This window comes from Stigmatopora argus, chromosome 21 (genome assembly GCF_051989625.1).
Source record: "Stigmatopora argus isolate UIUO_Sarg chromosome 21, RoL_Sarg_1.0, whole genome shotgun sequence".
In the NCBI taxonomy this organism is placed as follows: Eukaryota; Metazoa; Chordata; class Actinopteri; order Syngnathiformes; family Syngnathidae; genus Stigmatopora; species Stigmatopora argus.
The window spans coordinates 8,756,250-8,774,447 of NC_135407.1; the positions used below are offsets into that span (position 1 = coordinate 8,756,250).

The following is an 18,198-nucleotide window of genomic DNA, read 5'->3' on the forward strand; positions in this document are numbered from 1 at the left end:
TTACAAATGGTTAAAAATACTTTCTGCACGTATTCTTGAAATAAGAGTTATTACGAACTAACGACGTTTATGACATCATAATTCTACACCACTGAGCTTTTGTCACACGTTACTGTTAAGTTTGGTCGTGGCTTTGAGTACTATTACAAGACGAAATGTCTAGTAAAAGTAGTTTTAAAAATAAATGGTCATTCAGCCTAGGATAACAAAGGAATAGCTTTTTTAGTGAAGTCCCCCCAATATAATAGAGCGAGAACTTAAGAGCTCGCACTGGGTGGTCTAAAAAATCAGGAGTTAAGATTTTTTATTGCAGGTTTATCATTTTTATTTAAAAAAAATTGGGGGTAAAATAAATTTAAAAAAAACAAGAGAATATTGACCGTTCCCCATTGTGTTGGTTAAGTTTAAAACAACTAGAAGTAAAAGAGAAACAAAAAAGACAATGCCTCCATTGACATTAATAGACGTCCAATAAATTTACACTGGGAGGGCTCACACCCAATGTTCCCTCTAAGTTGCGCTCGTGCGCAATTGCACACTACTCTCGTTTTCTCTGCGCACAGCAAATCATATGGAGCGCACAAAATAAAATCCCAATTTTTTTATTTTTTTTAGCTGTGAGGTCGACGCGCGAACCACTCATCCGCCAGGCCACCCATTCATAGATAGATATTAATCATTACATTTTATTATTACAAAATAATTTACGTGTAGTAGACATGCACCTGCTTATGGCAGGTGTGATACTGGTGTGTGCCCATACCAAGCAATTATGATGTTGCTCACATTGCTCAGTGTGCTCAGGGAGGTTGTCTTTCTGCCCAGACAAACAAAAAATTAGAGGGAACATTGCTCACAACATTTATTTACTGCCAGACTGTCCTGGCCAAAGTGGATTGGGTGTCTACACTGGCAGTCAAAGTTTAATTTGTGCCCCATAAATGGTTAAACACACTAAGATTTAAAAAAAAATAACCATCAGGAATGAAACACAACTTCATTTTCCATTCAATCAAAAGTAGTTTATTTGACTTTGCCTTCTCCGTATAGCTTTCTATTATAATAAGACACTTCTCTGCTTGTACATTGCTCCCTTGAACTAAAAATGGCAACATTTGTTGGTGGGAATGTAAGTTGGGGTCGACAAAACTTAAAGATACATACCAATATACATACATCTGCATATATTACGGCTCCATTAATAAAACCGGAAATGCTAAAACAACAGAATGGACCAATCCAGGTACCTTGGTAATGCTGGAAACAGTACAATCGTTTTGAGTACTTTCAATACACTACTTTTTTTTCTTTTAGCATGGGTACATACAATAATGTGCACATCAATATCAAATAGCCAAGGAGGACTGGAGGATTCGTTAAACCAGTCTGAATAGTACAGCTAGCGATGCAGAAACCAGTGACGTACAAGGCAGGCTGCACACGTGGCTGTGTGTATTCATGCTTGAAGTAAATTCTAGTAATGTACTGTATTAAAACTATACAAAAAGTGATTCTCCACTGCGTGTTGATTTGGGTGATGAATATTCTGTATGTATGCGCAGAGCTGAACGGATGTATTTTTCTTATGAAAATTTGATGACATTGATTCAATCAAGTGTGGGCGGAAAGGCAGAAAGTGCTTGCCATTCCCCTTGCAACATAGATACCAGAAAAAAAACCACACACACACACAAATGCCCTACTTCAAACATCCCTGGTTAAACTGTTACTGTCAGTAAACAAACAAAACCCCAACTTACAGCAGTGAATTGATGCAAAGGAGTACTTAAGTTGACAATTGCTTGCAACTGTGAGCAGCTGTCCACTGCTTGACTACGAGTGTTACAAATTCATTATTTCCAGAACAAATCTAACCTGCTTGTTCAATTCTCGTGATCTGTTATATGTGACACAGGTGATTCTGCCCTTTCTTCTTTTTGTTGGAACTGCCATCCAGAGATCATGTTTTGCAAACCCCCTCCCAAGATTAGGAGATATCTTGTTGGTGTGAGAATTCCCAATAGCAGTAGCAAAGGGTGCATCACAGCATGCAAAACAGCAGAGATGTAATACTTGACCTATATCTGAGTACTCTGGGCCCAGACAGAGTACCTGTCCTTGTTCCATCACATAGAACTTGCTCGAGTAAATGAATACAAAAGAAAAACAGCAACCAAGTTTTTTTTGTCTTACCACAAGGAGTGCTTAACAACATAATACCTACCAAAGCAATGACAATTTAACCAACAATTTGTGAAGTGAAACATGTTTTCTATAACCTACATTTTTTAACTTGCTTTCCCCTCAACAGAATAAGACATTCCACTTTAAAGAGAAAGATTCCGTATCAAAATGGAGGCTCAAAGAAATTAGGGAATAAAGCCATCATGTAATTAACTGGGTTGAATAAATCTAATTTATAAATGAAAAGGGGGAAAAACTACCGTTAAGTGGGGTGTATTTTTGCAGGTAACAAGGGTGCTACGGTGAGGCTGAAGAAGCCTTTATTTTCTTAAAAACAAAAAGACTGATCAATCCAAATAAATTTGCAAACCAGGTTGACATGAGAGCATGAAAGGAAGAAAAAAAACAGCATCTACACAATTAACAGGACAATGATATAAAAAGACAAACTAGTGACAAGGAACAGTAGTACATGGGTCCTACAACAGTCTTTACATACTTGGCAGAAAACCAAAACGTTCATAACTGGGAGCCAAGAAAAAGAAAATAAGAGACAAGAGGGCTGTTTAACAATCCACTTTGTTAAAAAAAAAAAAAACACGTACACAGACACTTAACATTTCATATGGCTGAAACTGAATTGACACGACTCTCCTGAAAACAAATAATATAATAAGATAATCGTATGATACACTGATACTGCTCTTGTTCAGCTGACGCTACGCTTTTCCCCCTTAGAAGGGGAAGTCGTGCAGAACTGGACAACTGTACACCACCAAAGGCAAAAGTGTGGTAGAAATATACACAGGTACATGAATATATGAATATAAAAGTTTGCCCAATTAGATTTTTTTTTTTTTTTGCCAAATCAGTCCCACAATCATTTTACGTCGACATGACTACACAAGTTCTACATGTTTAAAGACGTCATTTTGTGCTTGTATGTATAGCAGTGTGAATCCCCCGATTTTAAAACAATGCACTCATTGCCAAACTACAAGCGTGTAATATCGACCTGGGGCAAAACTTTTGCAGGGTGAAGAGGGCACAATTCAACAGAGAGTAAGACAAAAGAAAAAAAATATACAAAGAAAGAAGGGGTCGACAGCGCACTGATGCGAAAGGGGGGAAAAAAGGTGACCAGGGCGAATGTAGAATACCATCTCCATATACTGTACATGACACTAATATGTTTAGGGATGCAAACATGAAAACCAAAACAGGGATAAAATGGAAGAGTCGGGTTAGAAAGTGAGTGCAGTTCAGCCGAAATGTTTTGAAATACTCGATCACTTCCTATTCTTCGGTGAGGGCCAATTGCCTCGCTTCTCTCCACGGATGCCGCCTCCATTTCCTGTCCCGCCGGAGCCACCGCCACTTGGCCCTCGAGAACCTCTGCCTCCGCCCCCACCTCCTCCGACATTCACCCTCCGGTTTTGCCTTTCCATGCCAGGACGCTGGCTTGAAAAGCTTCTCTTGTTACCTTGGGCCTCTTTCCCTCCCATCTCTCGCTCAATGGCGCCTCCTCCGCCTCCTCCGCCTCCTCCTCCCTTCCCAATGTGGTGGTGGTGATGGTGAGAAGGATACGACTTCCCTCCATCTTTGTCTCGGAACTCAGTGAAGTCACTGCTCTCGGAAGCCGTCTCCCACTCTTCGTTGGCCTGATCTGAGTTCTGGTTGGTGAAGTCTGGGGACTTGGCTCCGTGGCTGTGGTGGTGCAAGGGGTGGGTGGGTCCACTGGTGCCCTGGTTGAAGTGGAGATGCTGATGGCTGTTTGCATTTCCAAGGTGCCCACCACCACTGTTATTGGTAGCAGTAAGTGTGGGGGTGTGGTTGGCGTTCTGGGCATTACTGATCAGTGGGGCTGGGACTGTAGTGGCTCCATTACTGTCTTGAATTGAATTTACAGAAGGAGAGGAGGGCCTTCCTCCTCCGATCACACCTACTCCACCGTTGATTCGCGCGGCGTTCTCTCGTTCCTTCAGCCTTCGAAAGCGAGGCGGCTTGTCCTGCTGATGCTGTGACCGCATGTTCCGACGACGCTTGGGTCGCTCGAAGCCACTGGGAGGAAACCCGCGGTTGGTTGGAGGGACTGAATTTGGCCCACCAGTGATTGATGCGGGATTGGTTGAAGCTTGCTGGGTCAAAACAGTTCCATTGCCAGTGGCCGCTTGAGTGGTGCTAGGACTAGGAGTCAACATAGAGCTCTGGGGTGGATTGGACCCATGACTTTGAGCTTGATTCCCATCAGCCATCTTATCCTTCTTCTCCAAAGACGGCCCTCCCCTGCCCAAGTCCTTGTGCCCTGAGTTATGTGATGGGGCTTGCTGCCTCCGTGCAAAGTTTGGCTGCCTCGAGGACCCCCCATGAGAGGCTGAGCTGGGGGGACCCCTGTGTCCCCCTCCAGGTCCACCGACATTGCCGCTATTCCTGTAGATATTTCCTCCGCTACCGCCACCCCTACCCCTCCTCGATGGCACACCCCTCGGGGTGAATACCCGAGCCTGTGGCCCCCTTGCTGGTGCGGAGGGCATTACCCCACTAATATTCATGCTCGTATTATTGATGCCATTCTTGGTGTTGGGTTTGTGGGGGTCATCCTTGTCCGATTGCCCCACGTCACTAGCTCCACTCTCACTGCCCGTCTCCGAACCTCTCTCCCTTCTCCTCTTGGGGATTTCTTCATACTCTGAGCCCTCACTGCGTGTTTCACTTCGATTCCTCGCCCTAGCCGGGTTGTGGTGGGACCTATCCTGAGCATGCCTACCAACAGGGGTTTCACCCTTTGAATCATGATGGCGCCCAACAGTAACAGAGGTGCGAAAGTCTCTGCCACTCCTGGTGGCCATTCTGCCACGGGTGCCACCACTAGGACCAGCGTTGGCTGTGAAGGTACCCCTGTAGCCCCGTCCGCGGCCGTAAAACTCACCGCCTCGCCCACGGCTGCCTCTGGTGACTTTGTTGGCAACTCCATGATTATGGGACGCACTGGTTCTTCTTTCAAAAGAACGGTCTCTGTCCCTTCGGGATGAGGATGCTGAAAATCCTGAATTACCGTCTGCCTCTTTAAGTCCTCTCCCTGAACCACCACCACCTCCTCCAGGTGGCCGTTCTTTTCCACCGTTCCTGGGTTTTATTGTTACAGCAGACTCTTCTCTGCATGATGGAGCTGATGTGTTATGAGAGGTGGGGGCATCCTGCTTTACTGAGGTCGATTGACCACCGTCCTTCTCTTTATCTTTAACAAATCCTTGGCTGGATTTCCCTCCTCCGTCACCTTCAAGCTCCTTTTTCATCTCTTTCATCAGTGGCTTCTTGATTGGACCGGCCCTTTTGTTGGTATTGTTGCCTCCCGACTGGTTTGCGGACTTATGCTCTGACGGCGCATGCGAGGCATCGTCAGCACGGAAATTGCTCCCACTTCCTGCATTGTTATACCTCCTGCTATGAGAGGACCCACCAGCCATGTTAGTGCTGCCAGCCCGAGGGCCCCATTGAGTCTCTGTTTTATGATCCCGCACTCCTCTTTGGTTTGACCTTGGATGGGGATGATGGCCTGCCTGAGCGTGACCGCCATGTTGAGCAGGGGGTGGGCTCGAGGTTATAGCAGCGTGTGGTACATATGCAGAGCCTGTTTTTTCATGCTTTACATGAGCGCCACTGCCAGTACTGCCTCTTTCACCACCAAGATTATGCCCAACTCCAGCTTCACCTTCCCTGTGACTATGCTGATGCTGCAAAATGGCCTTGAGATTGCCATCTTCCCTGGTCGAGGCAGAAGATGAAGTTGAGGAGCAAGAGGATGAGAGGGAGGGCTGTTGGAGTGGGGGAGAAGAATTGGTCTTTTTCAGAGCGCCCTCAACTACCTTGTCATGGCTATTCTCGTGCCTATGGGATTGGACAGTGTAGTGAGACTGCTGAGGGTGGTGGTTGCTGTGATGGTGGTGGTGATTAGAGTTGCCCTCTACATTTGGGACGTCTGCACGGCCGTTACGATCGTAATGAGAATGTGAATGCCCCCAAAGTTGGCCTGGTTGAGACCCCCGGTTCTGGCCTTCATCCTGATGGGTGAAGTTACGGGAGTGGCTTCCCCTTTCACTAGCTCTTTGTTGTTGCTGCTGCTGGTGAGCTGGCATCCTTGCACCTTGATCAGGGAAGTTGTTGTAGTTGCCGCGCCCACTTATGTAGTGATGAGGGGGGTGGTTTCCACCTGGGGCATTAATTGGAGGCGGAGTCTGGTTCGACGGCCCAGAGCTTGTGTTGGTCTGCTTGATGGGTCCCAGTCCACCCTCTCTTAAGCGATGGGGAGGAGTGTCACTCCTAAGAAATACATGGTATTACATAATTGCCCATTAGTAAAGCACAGATTGGTTTTGACAAAATTAGTAGAATAGAAATCCAGTGCAGCATAAAATTACAGAAAAACAGAACGTATAACAGTTTCAACCCTTGCCCCTTCATACCTGGGTCCTTTGGTCACATCTTCCTCCTCGGAAGTCTGCCTATGCCTGAGAGGAGGATTTATACCACAAGTTTCCCCTCCACTAGGAAACACTTCAGCCCCCCAGGCCAGTTTAGGATCAACAGGGGGAGTACCACGGTGAGGATGCCCTGGATGCTGCTGTTGCCGATCAAAGGGGTCTGAACCAGATCCTCCTGAATCAGACCGCTCACGGCCTATAAGCCCTGAGAAGGTGTTTTTTTATAAATACAATGATCCCAGTATATAATTTAAAGGATTACAAATATTTTCTTACCTGATGGGTGCATTCCTGTGGAATAGAAGTCCATAGGTGGGCGGCCCTGCATCATTCGAGCATCCATGTAAGGCATCATCATCCAGCGTGGGTCAAAATTCATTGGAAGAGGGCGAACTATATTGCTGGCCTGATATAGTGGTCCTCCCTGCTTAGGCCCAGGTCCTGGCTGAGGTGTTGAAACCGGTGATGTACCCTGCGGTGCCTGGGATTGAGGGGAGAGCTGGCTCTGAGATGCCTGGCTATGCTGATGTTGCCATTGCTGTTGCTGTTTCAGAAGCTGCTCCTATTAACAAGAAGAGACCATAGTTCAATCAATATCCTATTTTGTCTAATGTATTGTGTTGCAGTCTGTGTGGGTTCTTTTAAGTCCAAGTCAGGCACAGCTGACAAATCAACAAATGCGTCACAGTCTAAACCGAGTCAATATTTTGACAACGCTAGCAATTGTTATCCGAAAAACCAACTACTGATTAATCTACTGAGATTTGAGGATACTTGACACTGTTTGAAAAACCAAGATTCAATTAGAGCTAGGGATGCACACCCTTTCAGTAGCTGCAGCAGTTGAATTACAAACAACTTTTATGATATGGACTGACTTTCCAATCTAAATGTTGTACCGCTCCCAAAATTGGGTAAAATGATATTTATCGAATTAAAGTTGAAGTGAGAAGTAATCCAGATGAAATAGTTCAGCATTATGAAGAGAAAATGATAAATATCACAAATTAAGTTTGCTTGAATTTCTTTTATGTCCATATACGGTGTGAAAATTGCTGATAATTGTGATATTTTGGTTATGAAAACTGCCATAACATTTTATAGGTTTAATTTCTAGCTAAGTGTCTATGTATTACCAAGAAATAATATGACATATTTGAATGTAGATATCATGAAATTACTGGTCAGAGTCAGAGTCATTTTTGTACCTGTTGCTGTCTCTGAAAACGTGGTGGGAGGGACTTTTGGTACTTTGAGTAACCCTGGCCTGGCGCACCGGTAGCTTGACGGCCAGATCCCACTCCTATATTCTCAATCTTCACTGGTTCCATTCCTCTTTCACCTCCACTTCCTGCACGCACTTGAGGAGTGCAGACAGTCTCCTCTTTGTCTACTGTTGAAGATACTTCCAACGTGGCCTGCTGTGGTAGTGTCAGAGCTGGCTGAGGGCAATGCTGGACATCTGTGCGGGAAAGGGGTTTGTTTGGGTAAACATATTTTCCAACGTCAAACCTATACAAATCTGCCAACATACCCGTGCTGGAGTCGTAGCTGCTGTTGCTGCTCGCCCGCTGTCTGTCACCAACACCAAGACCTGTACCTGACTGTACAGGCAGCGCAGGTGGCTCTTCAGGGTCGACACAAGGCGAAGGCGGGTGGCTAATGTTGGGTGAAGGTGCAGAGGCCGACAAGGACGGACTTGGGCTGCCGGCTGTGGCCGTTGTAGAATTCTCATCAAGGCTGGGTGTTTTACTGCCAGTATTTCCTGCGACGTTGCCACCTTGCTGCTGCTGCTGTTGTTGTTTCTCATCCAGCCTTTTCAGCTTTTCTGCACAGGCCGCACGTCTCTCCTCTTCCATTCGCCGTTCTTCCTCCTCACGGCGTCGACGAGCTCGCTCCACAGCGGCCGAAATCTCGGTGGAAGATTGCTTCCTACGCTGACGCCATGTTTCATCCTCATCGTCTCCGGGAACCCCATGAACCAGCAGACCAGGCTGGGGAGGAGGGGTTGGACCTCCTGCTGCTGGCTGATTCTGGGCGTGGCCTACTTTTCCAAAGGCCAATGAAGCACTCTGGCTGTGAGACCGGTCCTGAATAAAGTATATTAGAATGATCACTAGTCTTCGGCTAGAATTCAGGTGATTTTTGATTTCTGCACGTGCACAAAATTACTCCTTCAACCAAAGAATCAAAAGATTTTTTAAATTCCCCTGAAAGCAAATTCTGCATTCATGCATCTATATTCTGTACACAAAAATGGAAATTCCAAGTTCTAATTCTTGTGCTGTTGACCAAAATTACTGGTTAGGTTCAAATAGAACACAGTTAATAAGACATTCATACCTGTTGGTTGGATGGTGCTCCTTGGTTGCCTTCAGACCATCCTGGCTTGTTTGAGGATGTCTGTGGGCCTTCGTCAGTGTTGGAAGGAGGATTGCGGCAGTTATCTCCATTGGTGTCTGCGGCTCGAGAGCAGGATGTTGCAGAAGGGGTCTCTTGAGACTTCTGCTGCGTACTAAAAATGAGATATATTTTTTTTTAATTAGTTTAAAGCAACCATTAAATTTCACATTCTTTCGTCACACACTGACTTTAAGTCATTCTTGCTCTCTGTTGTGTCCTCCTCCCCTTCATCTTCTCCTTCATCATCACTGAACTTTAACTTTGCGGAGTAATCAATCTCCTCATGTGCCCCTGTTAAACCAAAATAGGATTAATTCAAAGGCAGAACTCAGAGAGCAATAAATACAATGATTTTGGGGTCTAAAAGAAATGCTGATGTAATGATTACCCCCCTCTTTCAATCATGTAAGAAATATTTTCTTATAGATTTTTTTGTGTATATTTATAGATGAGGAAAGTCAGACCTGCCCAGCCTTCATCTCCGTCATGGTCTAACTCATCGAGCTCCTTGAGGTCATCTTGCTTTAGGATGGAGGGTCGTTTTACCACCTCTCCACCTGCATCTCGTGAAAGAAGCTGAGGCCTGCTGTCAGGACCAACCTGTGACCGGAACCTGTAAAGGGGTGGCTGCATTAGTTTTGAATCATGACTCAAAAACATGTCATGACAGTTTTTTTTTGTAGTGGTATATAGACCTGGGCGATAAAACGATAACAATAATTATTGGCAAATAATTTTTGTCAACAACAATAATAAAAACTTTCCATAAACGTAAAAAAAAAAGCTACAATTACACCACCCAAACACCACAAAGAACTGGGTTGCCGATTCTATGTGAACGCTAGTTCCAGACCAACGTTCAGTAGACTGTTATCGTGATAATTATCGATATCGACTGCCAAAAAAAAAAAGATTTATATTGCCCAGGTCTAGTGGCATACAAAACTTTGGAAAAGAAAATACCTTGGAGCTCCATCACCAGGTGGTGCAAACCTGTAGGGCCCTTGAGGACCATAATTTGCCGGGAAGGGTAAATATGGTGGATACATCTAGGCGAAAGAAAACAAAAAACACTCAAACACATTCCTCATTTGAATCTTAAATGGGAACTCAACCCAAATTATGGGTGGCAAGAAAAGTGTTTAATAGATATTGTCATTACTCAAATTACTATTGATTTTGTGGGAAAAATACTTGGATTAATCAATATGGGGAGGATGCCAAGGGTGAATTAAACAATCTGCTGCAGAAAAAAATCTGTGTTTTTACTTTGAAGGTGGTCCTGGCGGCAAATTGTTAGCATGTTATCGTACTGTATAGTTTAAACAATCGTTATGACAGCTGGCTTGATTCCGTTTGTTGACTGTAGTCAATATAAGATAATATACCAACTTGATTAGTATGAGAACCACTATTGTGGGTCAGCCGGATCACAGCTGTGTCATTAGCTGGCTAGATATGCAGATCTGATCAATGTCAAGGTTGCTTACTAAATGGATCTGGGATTTGTTAGTAAATAAAGCCAATAGAAAGAATGGAAAATACTGAAAAAAAGTTGCCCAGTTAAGGCTCAGATGTTTCAAACATTTTTCCCAGCTAAAACCTGAAAGAAAATGTAGTAAAAAACATTCGACTGCAGGAACACATTTTGACAAGTAGAGTATAGCTCCCTTTAAAAAAATAAAATAAAAAGCTACTTACGAATGGCGGCATGATCCCTCGGAATTGGGGAAAGCCAGGCCCCACACCGGGCTGAGGCAGGGGTAAAGCGGGGCTGCCTGCGGGAGGGTTCCTAGGTGGCACGTGGGACTGCGAGTTCTGAGGCGGGACCCCGGCTGCCCCCTCCATCAGCAACGCCCCACCAGTGCCACCCTCTGCCACTCCCTCCCCAGAGGTGGGTGCCATGCCTCGGCCCCCACCGTCCCGCCAGCTTGTAACGTCTAAACAACAAGAATTTGAATTAAGGATACTTCCAACACACATTCATCTTTTAGCATTTCCTTCGTAAGCTTAAAATCGTACAATTTCACCAGTATATTAGCTGTAAATAACCAAGGACATATTTGCCTTGTAAAACTATTTGAGTTTATATATCGAAATGTTTTAACAATATAAAAGAGACATCACATACTTTGGGGGCGGAGGCTTGGTCCGGGCCCATACCACTGATCTGCAGTGCCCTGTTCTCTGCCAGCTTTGTCCTGGTCGCCAGCCGCCTGCAGGGTGGGAAATTCCTCGCGAGAGAATGGCGATGGTAGGTTTGATCCCTTTCCACCTGAATAAAGAAACAGGAATGTAACTTGACAGACCAATACAAATATGTAATATAAAAAAAGGATGTGTAACTGCTACAAAAAATAAAAACCCACCATCCCCTTGTACTCCATGTGTAACACTGGCCTGTGCCCAGGACCTTGCCCCTACGGCCTGGGTTGATGCTGGAGCCATAGCCTAAACAAAAAAAATTGGATACATAAACTCTAGTCCCTTAAGACCCACCAGGGCATTTTTCATGTTATTCTGCAGGTATCTTACTGTGACTGGTGGCACCTCTGAAGCTGGTGGGGTTCTCGGTTGAGTCGGTGCAGGTGTCTGTGAAGCCACAGGCTGCTGCGGTTCCTGCTGCGGTGCTGACAATGCATCGGTACTGAAATAATGAAAATCCATAAATATATCATATTAAGAGAAAATGAAAATATTAACTCTTCGGAAATATTCCCTATTTTCCGAACTACTACAAATCGCCCTTTTGTTAATTGGAGTTTTATTCTTAACTACTGTATTTATTCGAATACAACGTGCACCGATAATTTGTGACTAAAAATGTGTATCCATTTTTTCTCTCTCCAGGTTTTATAGCTCACACCAAGGATTGCACCAGTACTGGGAACTGGCAAATGCTGAACATATGTCGCTATGACAAAACATTTATTCACAACATATGGTACGGAAACTTGGTAAAAAAAAACTACTACCAATGCACCTGCAAGTGGTGTCATTTTTTGTGTTAAAACATTTTCTGCATTATTGTAGTTGTAAGAAATGTCAATTGCATATTAAAATTCTATAAACAACAATCTTTCTTGTGAAAGCCATTCAAAATTGTTTTGAATGGTGGGACTTTGAAGTGATTTATAGACCAGAAAATATCTTACACGTCCAAAATGAGTACATTGCTATACCACAATTTACCTCTTTGGGTCCGCTTGTTCCTGTTTGCTTGCCCATCCTGTGCCGTCTTTGGGAACGAGTGAGACGTTGGGGTCGTTGCCTTTATTTTCTGCCTTCAGACTTGGCAAATGGGCAGGGGGTGGCATACGCCGGGCAGAGGCAACTTTACCGAGAGACTGCAAGCCATGGCGTGGGGGAACTGATAAAGCAAAGGACAGAACCAGGATCAACTCAATGAGGTTTTTTTTTAATATACCACCCTGATTTAAGAAAAACATGAAATTCCCACATCATAAAATTGAATACTAATAATCAAGAAAACAGATGGTACTGATGTTTGAACTTAAATCTTTTTGGGAGAGACTGGTAGTTTTACTTTCAAAGTTGAAACTGACAGCAAATTAAACTAAGAAACCTTCTGAAAATGTATGAAGTGGGAAAGCCTTGGAATTTCATATTATGGGGATTGGAATTCAAAACAGAAATGTAGTGTATGAGCTACGCTGGAAGGGAGATTCTATAAAGCATATGGTTAACGAAATAAGCACAATAAAAAGAGTGTTTAGAAAACAACCCTCCTCATGATCAGCTCACACTGTAAACCCTTCTTTTTTCAAAATACTAGGGCAACAATTATGCAGCAACCTGAAGAATAAAAATTTGAAACACAGGTTATACCCGAAGAAACCAATTAAAAATATAAATTAGGAAAATAAGTTGTGGCATTTTATACTACAGTTGGAAAATTAGATTAAAAATGAAATCTGAAGCCTCAAGTCTATAAAGCTAAAACAGAATAATGCAGGCACACACAATGCTGGTTGGGGGAATTTTTTTTTTGAAAATCCAGCTGTTACAGATTGACAAATACTACTCTTTAACAAGGGAACCAAAAGGTTACTACTATAGTGAACAACTGTTCATTCACCCCTCTCAGTTAAATTAATATGACATTTATTGTTTACAATTACGAACAATGATATTGATTTCATGACCCTTGATGTTCAATAAGATCTCCCACTATAACTCACCCATTTGTCTTTTGATTTTCAATTCTGCTTAGGCACATTAGCTGAAGCCAATACCTACTGACTTCGGATAAGATCCAATTCAATCACATGAAACGTTTAGATTAACAACTATTCACACCATGGATAAGGCAGTCCAGTTTTGTGAAGAATAAACAACACACCTTTGACTTTTGCTTGTCTGCATATTTCAAAAGGAGGGACAGACTCAAAAATGGCAATACTACTACACATACTACTACATATGACTTTTAGCAATATTGTCAAAATACTCACCAATAGGCTTTTGTGTTTCGAGGCTCTTTCCTTTGTATGTATCAAACAGATTGAGAGACGCATACTTGGTTTTGCCTTCCTTCCCCTTTGCAGTTTGCCCAGAGCGCTCTGACATTGCGCTGTCCGCTCATCGAGTATGGTGAGCCCTGAGACTGTGGGATAAAAAGACATGACGATATGTTACAAAGGCAGGGAAGTTATAAAATAAACTTCACAATAATTAACAAGCCGCAACCAAAAAGAAGGGGTTGTCGAACCCAGAAGAATGCGAAGCTTAATTGTATTCAATATAAATTTAACACCTGTATTGTGAAATCTGTATTGTCCCCGTCTTAAACTGTATAAGCAACAAAAAAATCGTAATTTATTTTGACTGTGAGGGCCAGTCAGACTTGAGTAGATCGGACCGAATGTGGGCCATAGGCTTTTTCGTATTGGGTTGGAGTTACTTTGGAAAGTTAAAATGTGCCTGAGAACATATGGTATTTACTAAAGACAAATTATTGAATTGATTCTTCAGGCATCACACAAAGAGTAGGAAAACACTGAAAAAGCTTTTGAATACTAAAATCATAAAGAGAAAATCAGTACAGACACATCAAATAAAAAAATCCTGGTTCTTTCAGGTCAGAAAAACAGGCAATCCTGATTTCAAAAGCGAACATGAATTGTGTGAGAATGTAACCAGGCCTTTTAGCACTTGCAAAAAAAGGCGCAAACAAGATATGCTTCATTAGTCTTTTGCCGCAACACTGGGACAAGGCGTATTGAGAAATAAGGCCGTACAAAAAAAATAGACCCTGACGATAATGGCATGCGTATGCATCATGCTCTACTAGGGCAGGTTTAACTCTAAAGTGAACTAATGTATTTCTATTTGTTAGCCGAATGTGTTAAACATACAACTATTTAAAATATGGAGAAAGGTAAAACAGGTTGTCACTCCCATTACAAACATCCTGTAATTTGTCCTACGCTTTAACTCATACACTGCCACCAATAGATATCAAATTCTTTATAATTGGGACGCCAGGCATTAAATGATCATGTTTCAGTGCCGTTGGCTGCGACAGACATCCAATCCATTTGGACTGGGAGGGTCGACAGCGTTCAAATAGAGTGGATGTCTATTAACGGCAATGGCAGACAATGTTAATTTATTAAGTATAGTTTAAGCTAAAGCAGAAAGTTTAATGATCCTATTTCTTCAGTTTCAATGTCGATATAAAAACAGTTGTTTTTAAATCAAAGCTGGTTTGTTTTTCATCGTTGATCACACAGAGTTATAAAAAATATTAGTTGTGTCTAGGACTGTAGGATGGCAAAAAATGATTACTTAATGGGTATTAAATTACCAAAAAGCAGGTTGAAAATTACATTTCTGCCGTTACAAAAGGCTAGTTCTAAAAGCAATCCACGCACAAGAGGAAAAGAAAAACGGTTGCCTAGGAAACAAATGTTTTGGCTACCTTTGGAGCAGCTTTTTAACTCGATTTTACAGCAAATCTACAAAAAAGATGACGTAATGACATTGCACGACTTATCAATATGTTTAGGTTTCTCAATTTATTATATTTTATTTAAAAAAATTGCAGTCAGTTGTGCCTACTCAATAGGAAAATAGACTTCTATTACTGTCATGTCTGCATGTAACAATAGATGTTAAACACCATGAAACAAAATAATAACTAGGCGGCTTATTTATAACACTGGTTGGACACCTTAACAATAATTAAGGTGTGCACCTGCTCCAATTCCAAAAATAATTGACAGTAATTTGAACGACATGGAAAAAGGAATAAATGACTAATAATCATTACATCCACCATCAGTATTGTAAAATTCATTTAAAATGAATAATGGTTGTCACCTTGAGTCTACACTCCTTGCACCATTTTATGAAATGATGTTATAGAGAGCAAACCACAAACTTTTTGCATAAAAAGGCTGGATTTCATTAGCATATACAGGGCCATTTATATTTCAAATTCGCATTAAAAACCTAGTTTTTTAGGTATGATGTATTCCTGGTATACGATGGGGGAAAACACTCAATTCAGAATAAATATTTTTTTAAACTTCAGAGGTCCAAATTTAATTGGAATTTCGAGAATCAAGCGGTGTAGTGTTTCTGGGTCAAACGAGCATGAATATCTATTAAAAATTCATCCAAACACTAAATTTAATAGCAATTTAAAGACTCGAGCAGTGAGTCTTTTCTGACTTACGCACAGAATTTCCAGCAACAGAAATTTGCACCGGGTGGCCCGGCGTATGAGTGGTTAGCACGTCGGTCTCATAAAAATATGTCATTCATTGAGGGTGCGCCTTTTAATGTGGTGCGCCTTATAGTCGTGAAAATACGGTATTTGAATTTGTAAAGGCTAATAAGGAAAACACAACACAAATATACTGCAACTTTGTAAACATTAGTTTGGTTTGGTAATAACAATATTGGTTATCGAGTTTACCTTATAAGATTAATCATTAGCTAACGCTATTGTAAGCTATTATAAATTCAGGAAAAAGATATTGGGGAACTAGGCCTCACACGTCTGGGATCCTGGGTTTAAATCAAGGTCGGTCCACCTGTGCGGAGTTGGTATGTTCTCCCCGGGCCTGCGTGGGTTTTCTCCGGGTACTCCGGTTTCCACCCACATTCCAAAGACACATGGTAGGCTGATTGGACACTCTAAATTGCCCCTAGGTATGAGTCGAAGCGTGAATGGCTGTTTGTCTCCTTGTGCCCTGCGATTGGCTGGCCACCAATTCAGGGTGTCCCCCGCCTCTGGTCTGAAGTCAGCTGGGATAGGCGCCAGCACCCCCCACGACCCTAGTGAGGATAAAGCCATTCAGAAAATGAGATGAGATTTGAAAGAGAGGCAATGCTTTTAGACAATCTTTATAAATATGGAGCATTATTTCGATTGATTGTTTGATTGTGTCATTAGTGAAATTGACATTCATTTTGTTGTCTATAAAAAGAGAAACTACAACTCCCAATGTTAACAACCTTATTAGTTTACATGAACAAATTATCGATCTGCAGAACATACTTAGTAAATGACGTTACGATATCATTTCCGGGTAATAGTTTTTAAAAAATCAAGCAAATATCCAACAATATGCTATGCATAAACAAACTTTGACACGGTAAACCTTTAGTGGTGGCTTTTTACACCCTGAAACTGTAAAAAAAGAACACAGTTGATGGTACAGTGTCACAGAATGGATGCACCGTGTGTAAATGGCCAGATGAGATTAGAAAAATTAGGTCGTGGACGGCTGGTCAACTATATGGGATTAAAGGGGCCAACAGCCTCGCTATACAAAGCGTTGTACGATATACTGCATCGAGGCCTTATTTAACAACAATTAGCAGCCGTCGATGAAATGCAATAGAAATAATCAAATGTGATCAGGACTATTGTAAATGTAACCCTAAAATCGACGGGACGACTTGGATTTCATGTGTTTTAGTTGTAAAAGTGATGCTACCCGAAGCTAACTGGCAGGCCATCCATGTTCGCATTGGGAGGGGGACTGCGTTGATGTTTCATAACGCATTTTATCGCTAGCGCTGACACTTCGAGCTTTTCCGGCCATCTGAATGTCTTTCCCTGCAAACCATACATTGTATGCTTCACCTGCTATTTCCCTAACACTATTAAATTCGAAAATCATCTGTAATGTTGACATATTTTACGAGAGAACGGAACAAAATGGCGCTGGAGAGAGGCCCTGTTGAATTTACCGTTAACATTTAGCGACACCGGTTCGAACATAAAGATGATCGAACACACTGGAGCGATCTTAAAACACATATTGTTAATGCACAAAGAAGCAGACAGCGTTATTTTCGTATCTAAACGTTGATTCATGTTGGAATCTGACACTGAATTGGCTAAAGCTACACATCGAACTCAAAAACTGTCAGAACAAGCCGCTACAATTAGCGTAAACCACATACATTAAATTGACATCATCCCTATTAACATGTACAAACATAAAAGCAAATCGTGTTTTAGAATAAATCATTTGATTCCAGAACAACAACAAATGTGATACATTAGCAAGCTAGGCTAAGCTAGCAACAACCGAGACTATCCCTTTCCGAAAAAAAATCCAGGACTGCTTCTTCGCAAAAGTCCTACGCCTGTGTATTTACAACTCCGATTTATGTTCAAAACACCGCAACTATTGTATTTTGGCTGAAGATCGGCATTCGAATTATATTACCGGCCACTGACCTGGTCTTATCCCGACTTGTCTCGAGGTTGTTTCGCAGAATGAAGCTAGATTAGCCTTGCTAGCACAGTGACCTAGCTCGCAAAGCAACGTAATTACCCCCGCATAGTCAAACAGCCACCATTAGCATTTTCGTCACAGATGTGAGTGGATAAATACAAAGAAGCGATGCTGCTTACTTGTACTCCCCCTTCTTTATCCCGAAAACAAATGAAAAGGGGGGCGGCGGGGTGAGGGGGAGAAAAGTGTAAATCGAAGCGTCACCTAAAAAGCCGTCAAAGGCTACTGGGAAATTTCGTGAGATGGGAGCCGTTTGGGACACGAAGAGGGAAGAAAAATAAATAAAACGATCAAATTAAAATTCTGCTCCGAATAAAAAAAATCAAAATTACATTAAAAAAATCAGT

The 18,198-nt window shown here is 42.3% G+C and overlaps 1 protein-coding gene across 2 annotated transcripts; it reads right to left on the reverse strand.

Annotated features, from left to right (window-relative positions):
- Positions 1-1,000: 1,000 nt before the first annotated feature.
- On the reverse strand, positions 1,001-18,104 carry prrc2a (proline-rich coiled-coil 2A). 2 transcript variants are annotated; one of them, XM_077590323.1, is made up of 16 exons: positions 17,971-18,104; positions 13,544-13,695; positions 12,261-12,438; positions 11,604-11,715; positions 11,438-11,519; positions 11,200-11,343; positions 10,770-11,008; positions 10,032-10,117; positions 9,533-9,681; positions 9,257-9,359; positions 9,009-9,180; positions 8,200-8,755; positions 7,874-8,127; positions 6,942-7,227; positions 6,648-6,870; positions 1,001-6,504 (listed from the first exon to the last, which is right to left on the reverse strand). In XM_077590323.1, the coding sequence occupies exons 2-16, from the start codon at positions 13,656-13,658 to the stop codon at positions 3,474-3,476; spliced, it is 5,730 nt and encodes a 1,909-aa protein (XP_077446449.1). In that variant the 5' UTR covers positions 13,659-13,695; positions 17,971-18,104; the 3' UTR covers positions 1,001-3,473. The 2 variants fall into 2 exon arrangements, with proteins under 2 accessions (XP_077446449.1, XP_077446450.1); XM_077590324.1 differs by lacking the exon at positions 17,971-18,104 and adding an exon at positions 17,794-17,962.
- Between the last annotated feature and the right edge of the window lie 94 nt (positions 18,105-18,198).